The 21,628-nt window shown below is 38.9% G+C and overlaps 1 protein-coding gene across 1 annotated transcript in view; it reads left to right on the top strand.

Annotated features, from left to right (window-relative positions):
- The window catches only part of wdr90 (WD repeat domain 90), a 37,779-nt gene extending 17,958 nt beyond the window's left edge, over positions 1–19,821 (top strand). The window contains 29 exon segments of the mRNA XM_034707560.1: positions 1,007–1,017; positions 1,019–1,138; positions 1,429–1,590; positions 1,877–2,005; positions 3,598–3,731; positions 3,831–3,871; positions 5,565–5,693; positions 6,252–6,273; positions 6,275–6,417; positions 6,529–6,569; positions 6,571–6,612; positions 6,710–6,743; positions 6,746–6,811; positions 7,248–7,369; positions 8,862–9,021; positions 9,103–9,158; positions 9,160–9,226; positions 9,229–9,308; positions 9,443–9,527; positions 9,530–9,595; positions 9,769–9,892; positions 11,280–11,451; positions 14,990–15,112; positions 15,340–15,508; positions 17,219–17,349; positions 17,664–17,807; positions 18,092–18,204; positions 18,312–18,400; positions 18,482–19,821. Coding sequence (XP_034563451.1) covers positions 1,007–1,017; positions 1,019–1,138; positions 1,429–1,590; positions 1,877–2,005; positions 3,598–3,731; positions 3,831–3,871; positions 5,565–5,693; positions 6,252–6,273; positions 6,275–6,417; positions 6,529–6,569; positions 6,571–6,612; positions 6,710–6,743; positions 6,746–6,811; positions 7,248–7,369; positions 8,862–9,021; positions 9,103–9,158; positions 9,160–9,226; positions 9,229–9,308; positions 9,443–9,527; positions 9,530–9,595; positions 9,769–9,892; positions 11,280–11,451; positions 14,990–15,112; positions 15,340–15,508; positions 17,219–17,349; positions 17,664–17,807; positions 18,092–18,204; positions 18,312–18,400; positions 18,482–18,639 — 2,933 coding nt within the window. The 3' untranslated portion in view covers positions 18,640–19,821.
- Positions 19,822–21,628: the final 1,807 nt, after the last annotated feature.

Raw genomic sequence — 21,628 nt, 5'->3', positions numbered from 1 at the left:
AGGAAGTTGCGATTTTGCGATCGCAACTTTCAACGTAAATTCAACCAATCAGCGCGATTTTTGCGCGGCCTTGCAATTATATACAATCACCGCAACTTTCCCGCAAATTTGACCAATTACGTTAATCTCAGCCCTGTACGTCATCAGTTTCATCATCAATTTCACTTCCTTGGAACGTAAACGTGAGTCCTCACTTGATCCGCACTTTTCAACAGCAAAACACGCACGGAGAACGGATGAAAAGTGAGGACAGCAGGCAGGACAAGTGACCATGACAACGTTGTTATTTATAGATACTAGAGTTATTATTTGAGGGGCACAGTTTTCGCTTGGTCACCTTCCTGCAGCAGGTGTGCTGTGTGAACCAGCTCTTCCCGCCTCCATGCATCTGTCTCATCTTCTTTGAGGATTTTTACCCCCGGTGTGCGTTAGTGACAAAGACACAACTGGGGGACGTCTGTTTAATATTTGATGTTTGACGTTGTTGCCGTCATTACCGTAAAAAGCTCTGCATCTAGAGCTTGATTTATTCCAGTTTTGTGATACATCAGACACATTTAGTACATTTGATCAACTCCTTGTTGAAAGATGCAGATGCATTTCAGAGTGCCTGTCTGTCCAGTGCACCTGTCACTGCAGGTACATTCAATCAACGTCGTAAATGTGCAATACATCCCTTTCATGGCATTTTTCTGTGAATCAAGAGAATCATAATACAGCCACAGTGGCCACATCAAGAATGTTTTCTAAAAACAACTGTAATTTAGCGTATTGACTTTCCCCCGAGATGTTATTGGGGAAAAAAGAAAATAAAAATCGCAACTTCCACTGCAATCACAAAAAATCCCTGCAAAATCCTGGAGGGACTTTATAGTGAAATGAAATGGCACTGTGTTGAGCTGTATCATAGATGTTATTATTTCACTTGTATGAAACAGAGTGGAATACCAGCAAGCTACACTCACCAGAAGTGTGTTATTCGATTGACTTTGACCTCCTCTGCTAGGTAATGTGGTTTGCTCGAGGCACGGAGCGCGCTCCAGACGCTCTCACAGTGAGCTCTGACAGTCGCTGTCTGGCTTTTGTCGGCCCCACTGAATATATTGTCACCATCGCTGACTCACGGTCTCTGGATGAGGTATGTTAGACTCCTTTTTTAGTAACTACCATTTTTCACATTGCTCAGGTACATTATGATCAGATTTGACTTGAGACTTGTGACAGAGTGGTGAGGCAGTGTTACCCTTGGGTTGTGTCATATTCCATTTTTATATACTACACAGAAACCCTGGGTGTTCCCTGGGATTAACCAATATATTTTATGTTTTAGATAATGGATGGATGCATATACTTTTAGTTTACAGATCAGGTAGTCTTTGCTCTGTTGTCTGTTTAATCTGAAGTCTTTGTTTCCCCACCTCTGTCTAGTTGCTCCTCCTAGATGTTAGCATTCTGGACGTGGATAGCCCCCGTGTTGATTCTGCACTGAAAGTCTGCTTTTCTCCAACCTCTACTGAACATTTACTGGTAGCCATATCTTCTAACAAGATCCTCTGGGTTAGCACCAAGACAGGTCGTCTGCTGCGGGAGGTAACACTGCTGAACTTGAATGCCTTGTTAAGTACTAAAAATCCATATGTGAGTACTTACCTGCTGTGTTTTCCTAGCTTGTTCTTGTAAGTGTGCCCTTTTGTTTCAAGAACACTGAATAACCATGTTTGCTCGATAATACTGATCTTGAATGTACTGACACAAACAGGAGGTTAACTGCACTCGGAGTTTTGATATGCATAGTTTGTCTTAACACGAATATTTGACTCTTTTTCAACCTCACAGTCAAGTGTTTTTTGTTTTTGGATGTCTGCTGTCCTGGCAGGTGTCTAAGGTGCACAAACATGAATGCTCATCTCTTGCTGTGAGTGAAGACGCCCGATTCCTGCTGACAGCGGGACACAATGCTGTGAAAGTGTGGGACTATAACATGCAGCTAGATTTAAACTCACAGGTAGATATCTCAGTCTTTTGGGTTTAGGTATTTTTGTTGTTGTGTTATAGTGAAGAGTTTGTTGCTGCTTTATTTATTTGTACATGAATGAGTCAAATTACCATGTAGTGTTTAATGTGACTGAATGCTCATTTTAATTGGTCAATTAAAGCAGGGGTTCCCAAACTTGACCCCCAAAATATAGGTGCCAAAAACTTGCGACCCCCACTGTCCCTCAAAGTGATTTAATGTGGCTTCATTTAGCTGGGTCTGCAGAAAAATTAACCTACCTATATGAGCATGTGTCTGTGTTTCCTGTGCCTTTATGAATTAAACTACTGCTACTGATGCTTTGATAATTAACTGTTCACTAACCCTAAACTTAGGAGTCATATGGCAAAAAGAAAGACAGAAAACTCATTACTTGTTCTATTTTCAAGGTTTTATTTTAAATGTAGCTACTATTGTTGTCGATATTTTTTACTATAATGGTTAAAATTTACTATTTTTAGATAACTTTTGTCATCAACTTTTTTTATTGCATTTTTTTAGTATTTTTAGAATAAATAAATACAAAAAAATGCAATAAAATTAATAACAATAAATAAATAATGATAATTAACAGTTCAACAAAAAGGAAGTTAAACATAAGAAAACAAGGTAAATAAACAAAAATAAATAATAATAATAATAAATATTTAAAAAAAACATTCTTGAAGACATCTCGCGACCCCCCAGGGGGTCTCGACTCACACTTTGGGAACCCCTGAATTAAATTATCCAAAATAAATTTTTAACATCCTTGACAAAAGTGTAAACTGTCCCATTAGCTTGGCTGTGGCTCAGTGGTAGTCAGTCATCTCTCACTTGGAAGGTCAGGGGTTCAATCCCCGGTCCTGCTGCCTGCATGCTGGAGTGTCCTTGAAGACACTTAACCCTGAACTGGCCCCTGTGGCTGTGCAATCGGTGTGTGAATGGGATTAGGTAATACTGATTTACATTGCAGCCTCTGCCATCACTGCCTCCAAAACCCATTTAACTTTTTTATGTTTTTTTTCCAATATTTACTTTTAATTTTTTAAATTGGAGCAAATTATTAGACACTGTAAACGTGTGAAAGGAGAAATACAACGCAAGAAGTGAGATAAATAAAGTAAAGACATGAAAACTATAGACAATCAAAAGAGCCAAGTGATCCAATAAACATATTTTGTCTCCCAAGTTAACGTCATGAATGACAATAGAAATAAATACCTTAAAAAATTCCAGATTAATAAAAAAAAAGAAAAAAATCTGTCTTACAAAGATCTTATTGCACTGATGAACATGTACATGCATGATCTTCATAGAAAGCATGTCGTTGAAGAACAGTTAGTTTTCTTTCTTTCTCAGATTCAGATTCAGAGAACTTTATTAATCCCAGAGGGGCAATTTGGTTTGCAGTGTACCAGCTTGTCGATAAACAGCACAAACTCTAACAAACAGACAAACAACACTCAACAGTCAACATGTCAGTGACAACAGCAGTGCAAGATGGGGCTTGTCATAAAGAGTAAAAGAGTACATTTAAATAGACTAAAATAACTTTTCTGAAACGTGTCCCTCTACAACAGATGTTCATCGGACACAGTCAGTCCATCTGCCAGGTGAGTTTCACTCCTGACCAGCTTGGTGTAGTCTCTGTGGGAGATGCCATCTTCCTTTGGGACTTCCTGGCACATCCTGTGGACTCTTTGGCTGACAGACGGTAACTCTTCCTGCATAATGTCTTAATCTTGTGTTTTTCAAGTGTTACACTTTAAAGATCTCTTCTTTAATGTCTGATACACTTTCTCTCTACTCCCAGTTCACCTCTCAAAGTGACTTCCACCCGAGCTTCTCGACCAGGTAACATCACTGAAAGCTCATATCTACAAAACATCACTGTTTAAGATATGCAGGTGCAGCTCAGAAAATTTGAATATTGTGAAAAAGTTCAATATTTGATGTCACTCAAGTCTGAAAGTGAAACTCATTATATTGATTCATTACACATAGACATATTTCAAGCCTTAATTCTTGTAATTTTGAAGAGAACTGGCTTACAGATAATGAAAAACCCAAAATTCAGTGTCTAAGAAAATTAGAATATTGTGACAAAGTTCAATATTGGAAACTCATGGTGCCACACCCGAATCAGCTAATGAACTCAAAACACCTGCAAAGGTTTCCTGAGACTCTAAATGGTCTCTCAGTCTGGTTCAGTACGGACACTATCATGGAGAAGAGTGCTGACTTGACAGATGTGTAGAAGACCGTCACTGACACTTTCCACAAGGAGAGTAAGCCACAAAAGGTCATTGCTAAAGAGCTGCTTGTTCACAGAGTGCTGTATTCGAGCATATCCAGGCTTGGAAGGAAAAAGTGTGGTATAAAAAGGTGCACAAGCAACAGGGATAACTGCAGCCTGGAGAGGATCGTCAAATAAAATCCATTCAAGAATGTGGGAGAGCTTCACAAGGAGTGGACGATGGAGTCAGCGCATCAAGAGACACCATGCACAGACGAAACCAGGACATGGACTACAAATGTCACATTCCTAGTGTAAAGCCAGTCCTGGACCAGAGACAACGTCAGAGGCGTCTTACCTGGGCTAAGGAGAAAGAGGACTGGACTGTTGCTCAGTGGTCCAAAGTCCTCTTTTCAGATGAAAATTACCATTTAATTTGGAAATCAAGGTCCCAGAGTCTGGAGGAAGAGGAGAGAGGCACATAATTCACGTTGCTTGAAGTCCAGAGTGAAGTTTCCACAGTCAGTGATGGTTTGGGGTGCCATGTCATCTGCTGGTGTTGGTCCACTGTGTTTTCTGAAGTCCACAGTCTATGCAGCCATCTATCAGGACATTTTAGAGCACTTCATGCTTCCTTCTGCTGACAAGCTTTATGGAGATGCTGATTTCATTTTTCCAGCAGGACTTTGCACCTGCCCACACTGCCATAGTAACAAAAAGCTGGTTCAGTGACCATGGTACTACTGTGCTTGATTGGCCAGCAAACTCGCCTGACCTGAACCCCATAGAGAATCTATGGGTTGTCAAGAGGACAATGAGAGACACCAGACCCAACAATGCAGATGACATGAAGGCCCGCTATCAAGCAACCTGGGCTTCCATTACACCTCATCAGTGCCACAGGCTGATTGCCTCCATGCCACGCCGCATTGATGCAGTAATTCATGCAAAAGGAGGCCCAACCAATTATTGAGTGCATAGAAATGAAAATACTTTCAGAAGCCTGGCATTTCTGTTTATATTGCCCTTTTTTCATTGATCTTATGTAATATTCAAATTTTCTGAGACACTGAACTTTGGTTTTAATTTTCTGTAAGCCATAATCTCAAAATAAAAAGCATAAAGGCTTGAAATATGTCACTCTATGTGTAATGAATCAATATAATATAGGAGTTTCACTTTCTGACTTGAGTGACAAAAAATATTGAACTTTTTCACGATATTCTAATTATTTGAGCTGCACCTGTACATGATAAGCATATTTGTTGCTTCATGGAAGTTTACAGTCTGTGTTTTGCTGTCATGGAACAGTTCAACCAGAAGAAGGAGGTTAGGTAGAGTTCAGGTTGTCCAATGGGATGCCTCGACAGACGGCACCTATTCCCGCTTCACCTCCACCTCGACTGGATGTCATCACAACAGGCCAGGCTAACGGAGGGGGTACGTTTTAAAACTGAACCTTTAACATTTGAAAAGTTCATGAAAAAGCAAACATACATCTTCGTTTTAACACACAACTTAGCAATAACTTTATGAATTTACAGGATTAGTGGGTGAATTATTAGCTAGCACTCGTAGATTTAGAATAATACATTTAAATCTTAAATTTGCATGAATTAAGATGTTTTTAGTTTTGGTATTCTGCTTTTAAAAGTGCCTAAATATTATCAACAGATCTTTTGGTGCTTACTGGTATGCTTCCAAATTTTTAATCAAGTGCCAAACTAACTTGCAAAACACTTTTTTAACTACTATTCATTAGTAGACTCTAATTTGGGAAACATACTGACAGAGTTATAATTGTATGTGAAAGCACAGCCACCATTAGACCCTATAGGGTATACGTACGTGGTATATTCAGACACAGCTTTGTTATTCCACTGTTTGACAGCTCTTAAGAGCCCAGAACAAGATTATTAAAGCTGAGTCAAAAATATATTGTTTCTTTTGAAGGCAGAAACTCAAGATTATATTTTCTCTCCTTTTTTCTTCATGCAGCTTTGGGCTCTTTGTCCTTTTTGTGATGATGCTCCACACATCCCAAATGCTCCTGTCCCAGCCCCTGGTTAGGTGCTTTCCTCTGACCCCAGACCTGTTGTCTCCTTCCTGAAAGTCACTGAGCTGGGCCACACGCCTCCCTTGAATACCAGTCAACCGGACATTGGTAGGTCCCTGACTGAATTATTCAGCAATTGCAGCATCCTCAACACTTGTTGGGGCTTTTGTTGCTAAACTGTGCTGAATTTGTTTCATTGATGATGTTTTTTTCAGTCAGTTGAGTTGAAAGGGAAGAAGCCAGTACGTCCTGATTGTTACCAGGCACTTTCTCCCTCGTTTTAAGACCTCCAGTCTTGATCAGGTAAAAACACTTTGATTAAGACTTTTCAAAGAAAGGCTGAGCCGTTTTTTAATGCGTTAGTTTGTGTGCTTTCTTGACTTTTTGTTGTTTTCTTCAGGCTGCTGTGCCTCCCAAACCAGGCGAGGAGGGCATCAACTCAAAGCAGTGATTGGCTATAATGGCAATGGGCGAGGCAACATGGTGTGGAGCCCTGACCAAGGTCAGCTCAGAATTATTAATGTTAGCGTAGTTGTTGTGACTAGTCCAAGTGTGCAGAGAAATCTCAGATGTTATAAAATTGAATCTATGTAAATGCAGCAGAAGCCAGACAATAATTAAGTAAATATATCCTGTGTGGTCATGACTCAAGGCCTACTTGAGATTTAGACATTCATGTTTTGTAACTTTAGAATTTTCCAACAGTTTGTTGTAAGTGTTAACTCATTGTAGTGAAGGTTGATAGATAAATTGTAGTTTAAACTTAAACAAATGCTGACGGTTACACACTCTGTTTACTGTTACTCTAAATTATATCTGAAACCGATCTGGAAAAAAAATAGACTCACACAAATGTTTCATCTATCAGAGGAGCTATTGCTTTAAAAAAAGGATGGCTCAGTGTCATTTTTTTATGCTGCACTTGTTGTCTGTTGCAGGTTTGTTCGCGTATTCCTGTGGTTGTTTGGTGGTGGTGGAATACCTTCATACGGGAAGTCAGAGGCACTTGCACGGCCACAATGAGGAGATCTCTTGTCTCGCAGTCACAAATGACGCTAAGGTATGTTTAATATTTGACGCTTCATAATGAACAAGACACATATTGTGGAACAGTAGAGGGGGCTTAAATGAAAATGGCTCTACAGTCCTCTTGGGTTCTTTCACTCACATTCTTATTCATTCTCTGGTGTTTGTCCTTAGTGTAAATAATTGTGGTGTTTATGTTTATTATCCTACCATCACATCTACACAGCTACTCATCTTTTATAGTGAAGCCCTTTTGAACATTTTGAAAGGTGCTATATGAATACACTTTTACTTACTTACAGAGTCGTTCTGTCAGGAATGTAAATGGATGCAATAAGCAGCTTGACTGGTGTGTGGAGAGATAGAACCTCAGAGTGGTCATTCCTGCAGTTATTAATCCTCACCCTGAATGCACACAAGCTTTATAACACACACAGCTAAGCCTGCAACTAATTAATGTAAAGAAGAATGGGCAAATATTACCACTTCAAGATGTGCCATACTAATAGACTCCTACAAAAAAAAATGGAGTGCTGTCATAAAATCAAAAGGTGCTAAACAAATTATTAGTTAAGTGTCTGCACAGTTATGCAACCACATTATTTTAGTTTTTTATTTTATCCTTCCCCCTAAAATCTAAAAAAAAAAATTGAATTGTTCACGTTAAGGTCACATTAAAGGTGGAAAAAGTTCTGACATGATTTATCTTGGTCTCAATTTTGTCAGCCGTGAGCACAACCGAGTCATAATCAGTCCGGCGGCGGAGAAAAAAAGCGCTCATGGAGGACCTGCCACTCAGCGCAGCCCCAGCTGAGCATCTCTGCTGTGCACAACACCTTTAGGTCAGCTGATTCACATCGAAACATACTTTAAGCTTAAAAACCTCCCTCATAGCTGAACATAACATAAGACCACCTGATGCTTGTTCCACGTGATATAAAGGCGCAAAAAAAAATCTGTTCGAGTAAGTTCTTAACAATCAATTAATCGATACTCGTTATTGTTTGACATCCCTAATATAGACCAAACTGGACTCATCCAGTTTGCCTTACAGAGTGAAAGTTGGTCGGTCATCACTGGGAGTTGCTAACTTTGAAAAAAATCAGTTTCTTCTCAAAGAGATGCAAAGGAAATTAATAGCCTAGAAAAACATTATCACCAGGAGGGAAGGTTTGATGGTGGGGGCTCAGTCCTCTCTGATAGTACAGTCTGGATTATAATGCTCAAAGAGAACCCATCAGACTGTTTTTGTACTAGCATAAAATAAACTGGCTCATTTAATCTTAAGTCAGTAAAATGAGGGAAAGTTTCTACAGTCCTCTGAAAGTTTTTGATCAGATGTCTGTGAACCATTTTGAGGAAATTAAAACTTAATCATGTCTCCTGAGGATTGGAGGATTAAGAAGCAGGCTGTGTTGATATATGGAATGGTTTTCTGTGAGTTCTGTGCCTCAGGGAATCATGAGTGAAAATAAAGTGTTGCAATAAAAGAGCTCTATGCCTGCCTGTGTTTCCCTCTTGTGCAGACAAATGCATCAGCATCAGGCGGCAGTAATGGCACCAGGAGCTTGATCTGCATTTGGGACATCCAGAATGGAACTTGTCGTAAAACCATGTCCTACCACAGGGAGGGGGTGCAGAGTCTGGCTTTCTCCAGGGATGATCGCTTCTTCTCTCTGTTGGTGAGTAATAGGTTGAGTTTGACTGCTCAGAAAGATACAGGTATTACACAAGTGTTGAGTTCTGATTATTGCCAAAAACCCGTAGGAGATTTCTCTGACCCCGAGGTGGCTCTGTGGAACACAAAGACCTTCCAGCTGCTGGTCCAGCGTGAGTGTATCAGGGCCGATCCACGACGCAGCTTTCAGTCCCTCACAGCCAGCCATGGCCTGTGTGGCAGCCTAGGGGCTTACTTCTGCCTCATCCAGACTCAAGGCTCCAACGTTGACCTCAAGGTACATCAGAAAAACACAGTAAATGTATCTATGTCGACTTAATGATCTCCGTATTGGCTCAAGTCATGTGATGTATCAAAACTCATCATTTGGATCGCTCTGGTTCTTAATTCTTAACCACTCCTAAACTTGTGTTAGTTGCACAGGTGAAGGCACCAGCGGAAGTGGGTGACGTAGAGCTGACGGCTCTGTGCTACCACATGGACTCTCTCCTGTTCACCGCCACTAATAGAGGACATATTGCGTCTGGGATGTGGAAACACAGCGCTGCTTCATGACGTGGCAAGCTGATGAGGGGGAGATTGGTACTAAAAGACACTCTTAATGTTCAAACTATATCGTACGGTAAAAGTTCATTCTTAGATTTTTATTAAGCTTGGTCAATCAACTGAAAATATGCCTGTCGTTTTAAACTCATGAGAATAATGTGTATTTCTGTCTTGAGTTCTAACTGGACTGTTTGGGATTCATGTTGTAGGTATGCTGCTGTGTAGAGGGAACCAACTCTTGACAGGCAGCAACACCCGCTGGTTGCGACTGTGGGAGGTAGAAGCTGTGCAGGGTGAGAAGCCTCAGGAAAAGGTCTCCAATGAAGAAGACAGGTCGGGAGAACATTCTCGTTATTCCTCCTGAGGTCTTATCTCGATCGTTGCTTTTTCTATCATAGTGTTATATTTACACATCCTACTATTCTGGGTCTGTTTATCCAAAAGAACAGGGGCATCAGTGGGTTTCCTTTCAAATCTAATTCTGCAAAATCATTGTAATGTCTGTGCTTATTGAATATAAACTTCCTATCCTCCGACTAATATCCTCCTACAGTTTGCACATTACACATGACCAATATTGTCAGCCTGACCTCTTTAGAATTCTTCAGACAGATATTGATGCCAGTTTTAGACTCAGCTATATCATGATGGATTCGTGTATCCCTGAGCTGAAATTGTTATTATTAGACCTGTCCTGTGTGAATAGCACCCTATTTGTGTTGTCAGTCATTTCAAATGCACGTCCAGTCTGCTCAGCCTTGATGCTCTGCAACACGTGCTGCAAGCAATGCGGAATTGTAAGCTATAGACTTGAAATTTTCATTGCTGGCAAAACTGGATGATGACAACATTTCTAAATTACTAAAAGCATTGTTTCTTAATATTATATTATATAATGAGTTTTCATATTTTCAATGATCTGAGATAATAAGCCAAGTCAGCGCACAGCATCTGTGATAGGCCTATATCAGTCCTATATCAGTGGCTGAGGGATATGGGAATTACCTTTTCTTGAACTTTTATGCATCAAATTATGTACATCTTCTACAACAGGGGTTCCCAAACTCTTCAGCCCACGACCCCCAAAATATAGGTGACAAAGACTCGTGACCCCCACTCCCTCAAAGTGATTTAATGTGACTTTATTTAGCTGGTCTGCATAAAATTAGCCTACCTATATGATCATGTGGCTGTGTTTCCTGTGCTGTTATGTATTAACCTACTGCTACTGATACTTTTGATAATGAACTGTTCACTAACCCTAAACTTGGGAGTCATCCGACAAAAGAAAGGCAGAAACTCATCACATTTTCTTTTTCAAGGTTTTATTTCAAGTTTAGCTACTATTTTTGTCGATATTATTTACTTTAATGGGTAAAATGTACTAATTTTAGATAACTTAAAAAAAAAAAAAACATTCTGGAAGACATCTCACGACCTTCCATTTGTGTCTCGCGACCCCCCAGGGGGGACCCACACTTTGGGAACCCCTGTTCTAAAAGACTCTTTAGCAATGAAAGAGGATAAAAAAGAGACAAGGTTTGTCCAACATAAAGCCAGATTCTTACATTTAGCTGTAAGAAGTGTTGTAACTGATGTTTGATATTTGTCTAATATGCACAACAGACTTATAGTGACTAAAGAGGCTGACTGAGTATGACTCTGTTCGAGGCATTGGAACACTGATATGGCCTGACTGTTCCTGGGGTCTGTCCTTCAGTGGGACCACAGTGGTGTTGGAGCAGGAGATCATGCTGGACGGGACGACGGTCAGCGCAGCGTTTGATAACGCAATGGACATGGGCATTGTCGGCACCACAGCAGGAACCCTCTGGTACATCAGCTGGTCGGACAACACCAGCACCCGACTGGTCAGCGGGCACAAGACAAAGGTACCGGTGTGGGAAAAAATACCCAGATACCCATTTTCCTGCGTCTCCCTCAGGTGCTGGAACACAGTTTATAAATCAGACACAAGTGTGTTGCTTATTGGAAGCTATAAAGCGAAAATTGTGCCTATGGCATGATGCTCTTGTTTTCAGTATTATATGTCCGCCAAAAATTGAAACTCCAACTGACAAATACACTGCAAAAAAGGGTACTTTCAATATAGGATGAAAAAACTTAACTCAAGGTGAAGATTTCTTAAAACTAGTGAAATTATCTGTCCATGCAGCAAGTTAATTTTACTTGACAGAAATTTTTAAATCTAGAAACAAGCAGGTTCTGAAAAGTATTAAAAAGGGTTGAAATAAGTAGAATATGCTGATTTTTAGCTCAAACTACTTGAAAACAAACTTCCTACAGCACAGTTATAATTGAAATATACTGAATATAAGCAAAGATAGATCATTTATTTATTTTGTATGCTTAATTTGAGTAAATGATGGCCTGGGGGCAAGAAAAACAAGACCAATTTAAGTAAAAAATTACTCACTATTAGAAAACTATGATAACACTGTTTCTTGATATAAGCTGGCTCATCTTAAAATAAACCCTAATCCATCTTAAACTAAAACTAGAATCTTTAAACCAGTTCTTATTCTTAGAGTATACCTCTTAAATTCTTCTACAGAAACCACAACAACAAGCTGGATTACTGGCAACATTTAATACATGTCAGGATTAACAACATACAACATCAAGAACACTATTAATAGTGGCTCAGGGTTGATGCATACTTCAAGACATTTAAAACAGTCTTTAGAGCCAAACCAAAACAAATATATTACCATTGTGCACAGCAGAACTATGAGCAATCAATAAGATACAAGCTGTGTTCTGAATAGACACCTTATGTGATATTCTTAAATCAAGCAACTTGAAGTTGTTTCTCAATCTTGAAACAAGTTTTATTTTGATGAGACTTTAGGTGAGACAACCATTGTAGCTTATTTTAACAGTCATTAACACAATTTAAGATTCCCAGACTAATTGAGACAAAAAAGACAAGTTCATAATCAATTTAAGATTCAACCATACATACAAAGATTAAGTAAAAGTAAATAACTCTAAAAACAAGGTAATTCATCTAACATGTCTCAATCTAAGAATTACAATCTTGGCAAGTGCCAAATTATTTGCAGTGTATATGTAAAAACAATTTCAGAGTTTATTTAACTAAGAAAATCTGTTCTGTTGCTGATTTCCAACAAAACTCCCTCAAGCCGTCTTCTAGCTCCTTCTTTTTGAAGCTGTTCTTAATGTATGATGAAAAACGCAGATCTCTGTTGAGGTTTTAAGTTTTGTCAGGGACATAGCTATAAGGATGACTCGCTGAAGAATTCTCTCACTGTTGTTGTTTCTCTGACACATAGTGACATCATCAGGTCAAGAATGTATCAATCAATCTTTATTTGTATAGCGCCAAATCACAACAACGTTATCTCAAGACGCTTTTACAAACCTAGGAGGTCTAGACCACTCTGTCAAATTATGAACAGAGACCCAACATCAGACAGGGTAAGACTCAGTCTGACCCCACCTTAATCCATCATGAGCATTGCACATCGCAGTATTTAGCTAGTTACAGTGGCAAGGAAAAACTTCCTTTAACAGGCAGAAACCTCGAGCAGAACAAGACTCATGTTAGACAGCCATCATGCCTCGACCGAGTTGGGTCTTGAAAGAGGGATAGAGGAGAATAAGAGAGAGAGGTGATAGTGATGAGACGAGTAGTAGAAGCTGTTGCCGCTGGAGTCCAGCACGTCCGTATCAGCTGGAGTCCAGAACGTCCGCAGCAGGAGGACGTCTACGGCAGCTCAGAGGGACCTACGAGACAATGGAGCTCAGGGACTCCAGAAAGGTCTATGGTTAGTAACTTTAATGGGACAGGCAGAGTTAAAGTAAGTGATGAGGGGTTGGGGGGAAGGGGGTGAGATAGGATCCCAGTGTGTCAGTGCGCCAGTTCCCCCAGCAGTCTAGTCCTATAGCTGCATAACAAAAGCTGGTCCAAGCCTGATCCAGTTCTAACTATAAGCTTTATCAAAAAGGAAAGTTTTAAGCCTACTCTTAAAAGTAGAGAGGGTGTCTGCCTCCCGGACCCTGACTGGTAGATGATTCCAAAGGAGAGGGGCCTGATAACTGAAGGTTCTACCTCCCATACTACTTTAGAGATTTTGGGTACAACTAGCAGGCCTGCATGTTGGAGTGTAGTGTTCTAGAGGGGTAATAGGGCACTATGAGCTCTTTATATATATATATATATATAGATATATATATATATATATATATATATATATGAACATTAACTGATCAAAGACTTATAGTGGTGTTCAAATGCCAACAAAATATGTCAATCCCATCAGCCTGTCAACATTACATTTATTAGCATGTTAGAATTATCATTGTGAGACCTTGAGCATGATCTCCTCAGCATTACGCTCAAACCAAGTCCTGTTCTTACTGCACAGCTTTTTCTGTCGTTGCACGGTTACACGGTTACACTTTAGTTGGCAAGTCTTCCTCATGAAAGACATTTCATTTTTCAAACGCAGATTTAACTAATAGTGTTAACAATGGCTGCATAGCTGCCTTGCCTGTACAATACACCTGATTAACACATCTGTTTTCCTGAAGGATAATAGTTGCTTTTACTGAAACCTTTCTGCTGACATTTACAATGATTAGATATAGAAGAGCTCACTTCAGCTGTAATTATCTGCAGGATACTCTGCGGGGGGACGTCATTACATGTCCAGGATATTCACCAGGGAATAAAGATAGTAAAAATAAATATGAGAAAGAGCAGAGAAGCAGTTAATGAGCTGTAATAACATGAACTAAAAGTGTGAAACACAACAAACACTCATTTAGTAACACATTTGGAATTGAGAGATAAAAAAAAAACTTGAGTTCTCTGAGGAACTGAAAACATTTGACGAGGAGACCGTTCAGTTGTAGAAAATGCTGGCTAATTACACATTGTTGTTGTCTTTGTGAATCTTGATAGGCTGTCAAAGAGCAAATAACTGAGTTGTTATCATTTAAAAAAAAAAACTTGAGGATCAGAGACTGACTAATTACTATTTTCAACTTGTTATGAAATCACTTTGAGTTTTTGTACGGTGTCTGATGTATAGTGACAATGTTTTGATGTATTTGTCTTCTTGTGTTGTCACCGGTTTGATATCCTAATGACTTGTTTTAGTGTTCTTCAGTTTATGCCTCTAAGTGATTCACTTTTTTTTTGTCCAGCTGTATTTTTTTAATAGTAGTACTTATCTTGCCTTTGAATTTTGCATTAGAGTGGCTCGTGCCAGTGTTGTGGTATTGATGAATAACGGGTTGTAATTCAAAGTTGTTGTTATTTTTTCATTCCCCTTGTTCTGAGATTTAAACCATGTGTGCAAACAGCTCACTGTGTGTGATCAGGCTGTGGTGTCTCAGCAGGCTTCATTCTCTGCATCTTCTACCCCCCCTGCTGATCAGGTGAACGGCATGGCGTTCAGCTCTGACGAGAGACATTTTGCCACCTGCAGCGAGGACGGCAGCGTAAGGGTGTGGTCGACCATCTGCAACGAACTGGTGGTGCAGTTTCAGGTGCTCAACCAGGTGAGGAAACACAAGGGAATAGACTTAAACAGTAGGATTAGTTTCTGAGTAAACTGGAGAAACTTTTTTCAGTTTGCGTGTCGAAACTTTTGATTGGGAAGCCAGAATTCACAAAATGCAGTCATTTCTGGTCTAGGTGTGTTGTTGATTTTTTTAAGCCTAAAATAAGAGGAAAGTAGTACATGATCCTCGTATGATCCTCCCTCCTTTCTTTCTCTGTGGGTCAGGCCTGTGGATGTGTTTGCTGGAGCCCTTCTTCCAGTAAGGAGAGTGCTTGTGTAGCTGCAGGCTACAGCGATGGTACCCTGAGGATCTTCAGACTTGCCTCCTCAGAGATGGAGATGAAGCTGCAACCTCATCCCTTGGCTGTCACTGCTGTTCAGTACTCTGCCAAAGGTGAGAGAGGAGCCTTTCATCTATGTTTATAACATTATAATATGTTACAGTTTGTTGTTATTTTTATGCTAGAAAAGTGCCAAAAGTAGGTCATGAGAAGAGCTGTGCATTAAATCAAGAACCAGGGTTGAGCTTTTTATTTTTATAATTATTTATCACCAGGACTTGTATAAAACAAGTTAAGGAGAAGCTTTTTAGACATTGAGGATATAATTATTGTGTTACACTTTAAAATACAAAAGAGAACAGTAACGGTAAGAACTTGCTGTACTTACTTAATAAATGAAAAAAAGACAATTGAAAAATAAAAACAACAAAAACAAACAGTTGGGTACAAAAAAACTGAAAGACGGAAAAAGACAGGGGAAGAGATCAATCATATTAGGGATGGGTATTTTAAGCAAAAATACTATTCGACAGTTACTGCTAACTATTCTTTTCAATATATTTTATTCTTAAATAAAGATTTCACAATACACAAAAACCCACAAAGAAAAAAACACATAATGCTCCCACAGAAAACATTATCAAAACAAAGCAAAACAAGACAAAACAAACAAAAAAAAAGACAAATTTTTCTTCAGTGTTAGTACATGCAGCAATCACAACCTAAAAAATGTATACATTTAGCATTTTAATGTGATACACTATTAATGATTATTCGAATAGATCCCTGACCCCCTGCAGACATAAGAGAGAGAGACTCATTGAATGACTGTGCATAGTTGTTGTAGTAGTTCAAAATGATATACGTATGGATGTGATCTAGATATTCTACTTTTACCTATAGAGTTTGCACTTTGCCAATTTTTTTGTTTATTATATCGTAGAAGTAGCTCCCGGAACTCTTCGGTGCTGCAGAAGTCTACGTTTTTCTCCAGTTCTGAATCTGACATTACCTCACTGTAAGATTTTACCAGCAACTGGCACTCAAGCTTTGTTATGTTATTTGATATGTTATGATGAAAGTTTTTTGTTATTTAATGGCAAAACCCAACAGCTTCAGATGCCCTCATGTGGTTGAAACCACATTACAGCACAAATCAGAAAAACATTTCATTCAATTTAAATTTAAATTTTAAATTTTAAATTTCAATTTAAAGGTTACAAAATAGTCACATGAAATAAATTCCAATATTCAAAAATCATGACGGTTTTTACTCAATTTGTCCATACAAAAATTATATCACTATTGGTGAATGAGGGATTGTCACTCATGGGATAATGGATAGTGAGAAGGCTGTTCTAGTGGATTTTGACATGGCCATTATAATTACTAGATTCTAATTGGTCTGTACTCCATGACATCAGTTCATTATTTCTCAACAGCACACTGTTGCCATGGATCCGTCTGTAATCACACACTCCAGCAGACTAACTGTCATCATAGTAGTGCACTTATAGCTATAATTTCACATCAGTTTGTTGACAAAAGGACAAAGAGAAGGGAGAGAAAAACAGCAGAGAAATGCTACTTCAGGGTACAACAGAGAAATGTTAACAACATTGTAAATGGTGTAGGAGGAAAACACGTATCTGGTATGGGATACAGTCGTTATTCAAGGACTGATGAATGGGAAGGAAGATGTCATTGATCCAATATAAGGCAGGAAAATTCAAGACAAGGATCCACTTTGAATTGCACTTGTTCTGTTTTCACAGCTATATTCAACTCGGTTTCATTTTATAACTGTATCTGGCTCCCTGCAGGTCATGTAATCCTCTCAGCCGGGAAGAATGGTATGATAGTCGTCAGCAGCCTGGTGAATGGAGCAACTGTTCGTGTCATCAGGGACCACAAAGGAGCACAGATTACCTCTGTTCAGTGTGTGAATGAGCAGGTCAGCTCTAAATAGATAATATAAGAAGTTAATCTTACCGGGATAAGTAACTTTCTTCTTCATGTATAATGGGAAATGAGGTGGCACTATCCAGTACAAGTACTCTTGACAGTTTTTCTGCCTACACCTCTGAGTCAGAGAAGTGTCTGACATTTCCTTTCATCAGCTCTTTGCTGCTGCAGGAGACAAGGTTATGGATCTCATGTGATGCTATTTACAAGCCAGAAGAAAATTAGCTCTGAAGTTCTTTCTTTGACATTTACAACATTTTTTCATCTTATACGTCTGAAGCTGTGTTATCCTCTAATTCTCAGTGTAAGGATTTTGGACTGGAGGGGAATGAGATGTGGTTGGCTGCCAGTGATGACAGACGTGTCAGTGTGTGGGCTGCTGATTGGATAAAGGACAAGTGTGATCTGCTGGACTGGCTGACATTTCCTGCTCCGGTCTACACTGGGGTACAAATTTAATTTCAGTTGTAACGCATGATAGTGACTAGAAATATCACTCCAAATGTTGAGTGCTGCTGAATTTATGTCAAGTTTTTAAGCCTTTGCATTGACACTGGTTGTAAAAGTTTCACATATTCACATCTGGCTTTATTCGTTTTGTTATGTTTAATGAGGAGGCTCACGGCCTCACTCATGCTGTAGTTGGTTTATTTACAAATATCTCAAGCTCCATCCATGTTTCACCATAATAAACCTAATACTTTCAAAACATCTCTATTTACCTTTCATAGGATGACAGCCCACCTCCGAGCCTGGCTTCCTTCTGCCCCACAGACCCCAGCCTGGTGGTATACACCGGCTACGGAGTAGAGAAAGAGCTGTCTTTCTACAGCCTGGCTAAAAACAGGTACAGCAGCCCCCTCTTCTCCACTCTTTAAGCACTGTGACATTTTTCTTCTACCTTGTACCTGTGATGGGTTATTTCTGTAATCTCCTACATTTCATTTTTCCACAGATAATCAAAAAGATTTCCCTCCCTCACTGGGCCACATGTTTTAGCCTCTCTTGTAAAAGTCAGCTCATAGCTATGGGATCAAAAGGTAAACTTAAAGAAGTGGTATTTGAGTTGTATTATCTAAGAGGATGCTTGTAATTAATCCTTCTTGTGTTATTTCTGTCAGAGCGAGTGCTGAAGTTGATTGAGTCGACCAGCGGCAGGTTTCAGGACTCCCTGCAGCACAGTGACTCACTGCAGACGTGTCACTTCTCCCCCTCTGGGACTCTCCTCTTCACTGTGGCTTATAATGAGATCCTGCTGTGGGAGGTGCAGGGCTTCTGAGGACCTCACAAATGTTTATAAAAGTTCAAACTTAGAGGTTTAAACCTGTTGGTTATTTTGTTCCTCTGTGTAATTGCATCTTTCCAAGATTTGTTTTATTCGAAGAGCATTTTTATTTAGTTTTTGGAGGAGCTTTGTGGTATATTTACAACATTTCATTGTGTATGTTTTCTGTAAGTACAGTAAATTAGGGATGGTTTTATGAGAATGGGTGGGATTCTTTAATCTCCTCTGATGTTTGACTATTATTAAAGGTTTCCGTACAGTGAGTTAAAGTTGAATGAATACAGCTGCTGTCCTGCTACTGTTTTGGGGGAGAAGAACTGTGGTTTGTGGGCTGCTCTGAAATTGGATGGGTTTTGAATAAATGCACTATATAGAGTCATGTGTCAAGTCTGAGTTGAACTTGAAAGCCTGTGTTTTAATTCAGAATTCATTTATTTTCAATTCTTTTTAAGTTATGTTTTTGGGCATTTTTGCCTTTATTGGATAGGAAAGCTGGAGAGAGACAGGAAATGTTGAGAGTAGAGTGCGGGGGAAGTCATGCAGCAAACGGCAGAGGCTGGGAGTCAAACGTGCGACTGCTGGAACAAGGACTATAGCCTCTGTGTTTTCTTTTTTTACACAGATTTGGAAAACAGGAACACGCTTCATTTTACAAGAATCCCTTCAAGTTCTCACTCTCAATGGCAGTCTCCCTAGAGACTGTGTCAGTTCTCTGCTGGGGGCTTTCTTCACCTCGTTACTAATGTGTTACAGAAGGGAAATATGTAAAACCATATTGAGTACAGAGCAGATTTATAGATTCCATATAATGAGCACTGCCAATAATTATTTTCAAAAATTATTGATGATTTTAGTTGAATTAGAAAAACCACTGTAGAATACATGAATGACGACAGCAGGCTGTCTTCTTTCTAGAGGCAGAGGTTGAGTTCTAGAGGGAAGATTCAGAACTTTGAGATTCTACTCTGATTTCTCAAATGGTGCTTTCAGGGCCCCTAACCTTTGGAGCAGGTCACAAAATCCCCTTATACTCAAACTCAGAAGTGTGCATATGTGTGGATCCACCTTGCAGCCTATCCTTCTCATGTTGACAGTAGAGTTAAAGTTTTGTGTCTTATTCTGCTTTTGTGCTTCTCTGATCAACTGTTTTAATAAAGCTGCTGTAAAGTTAAGCAATATTTGTCAAAACCTGCTTGATTCCTTGCTGTGCCTTAAAGGAACATAATGTGCAAATGAAGGATGATTATCAGAATTCAGATCATGAAATTGCTTATAGCAGGAAAAACAATAAATGCATCAACTGTGTCATGAAAAATGAGTTGTATTTGTGTTTACCATGGCATTACACTCACTGAGAATAAGACTTGTCTATCTCAACTCCTTTTTACAGCTGATTTTTCAGGATAGAAATAACCAGACATTTTTATAATTATGGAAGCCCATTTTTGCCAGTTAAAAAAAATAATTTCCCCATTTTAAGTCATAATGATGAGATAAAAATTCAAAATTATGAGATAATAAAGTCAAAATTATGAGATAATAGAAAGGAAGACCCCTTACTAAAGACAAAGCAGCAGCTTTACTCTGGTGTGAGCTCTAGCCACTGTTTAATATGAGAGAGAAATGGATTGTGAGCACATTGAGGCTTACTTTAAACGTGGTTGCACTACAAATGAAATATTGTACCAGAGTAAAGCTGCTGCTTTGTCTTTATTTGGGGTCTTCCTTTCACTTATCTCATAATTTTGACTTTTTTTAACTCATAATTTTGACTTTGATCTCATTATTATGACTTAATATTGGGAAATTATTTTTTTTTAACTGGCAGAAATGGGCTTCCATATAGAATAGATTTGTGTCACGGTTTGTTTTGTATGACATGTTGCTGTTATATTTAAGGATTAATCAAGGATGTTTCTTTTCAGAGAGACTTCAAATAGAGAAGTACACTTACAGCCATCTGTTGTCACATGTACTTTTTCATTGCATTAAAGTCTATTTCAAATAAAACTATTTTTATTTTCTGTTTCAAGTTAAAAGTTTGACATTTTAATGTGGCTTTATTTTTTTTACCATGAGGACTGCAGAGGAGCCATAGACTCAGGGCCAGCCAGTGGCATAGGCAGTATAGGCAAATGCTAGGGGTGCCAGCCCTCAATAGGGGACGCTGCTTGCACCCTAAATGAGTGAGGAAGAAATTTTGAAGATAATAGGAAAAATAATATTATTTTATCTAATATAATTGGGGTGAGATGCCAGTGTACATATAAAAGCTTGTGATTCACTTGGTTTTAGAAAAAATGGTTTGTAAGGCAGTTTTTGAAGTCTGTAGGTGTTCCTGATTTACTGTTTTTGTTGTTTTCTTTACACTTTGGATGCTGTTACCTTAATTAGATTGGAAATCTAGCCACGACTTAAATCAGCATTTTGCATCTGCCTTTTCAGTCATCACTTAAATACATGACTGTTGCTTTGTTGAAAGTGTCTGTACTGTGAAAATTATTGTGTTTTATAATGACTGGATAAATTCTACTACTACTACATTATTTATTTTTAAATTGTATAATTTTTTCCTGCTAAATATCAGTGTTATTAACATTTTATTAATGTTCTTTTAGATCTAATTAAAACAAAGGAAACCTGTAAAACATAAATCTTTATGTCAGCTGTATTGAAGTGTACATGTGATGTGATTGTTGGTGGAGTTGGTTACAACACAAAGGGCACCAGTTGAAATCTTGCCTAGAGCACCAAGTCGGTTAGGTACGGAAGAGGATTAGGGCCACTGGATGAAAGAAAAAAATGAAGGTCAACATTTTGAAAAAATGTCCTTATTTACTTTGTGCATTGCCTTTACACTGCTTGGCAGTACCTGCACCCAAATTGACTTGAAGCACTTTGTTACCCGTACTGATCTTGTTTCCTATTGTCTAGATCTTTGCTTGTGTTGTTCTTGTTCTCGTGTGTACGTCGCTTTGGATAA

The sequence above is a fragment of the Notolabrus celidotus genome, chromosome 18 (assembly GCF_009762535.1).
Source record: "Notolabrus celidotus isolate fNotCel1 chromosome 18, fNotCel1.pri, whole genome shotgun sequence".
Classification (NCBI taxonomy): domain Eukaryota; kingdom Metazoa; phylum Chordata; class Actinopteri; order Labriformes; family Labridae; genus Notolabrus; species Notolabrus celidotus.
The sequence above is the reverse complement of the archived record's forward strand: the minus strand, read 5'-3'. Positions and strand labels throughout refer to the sequence as shown.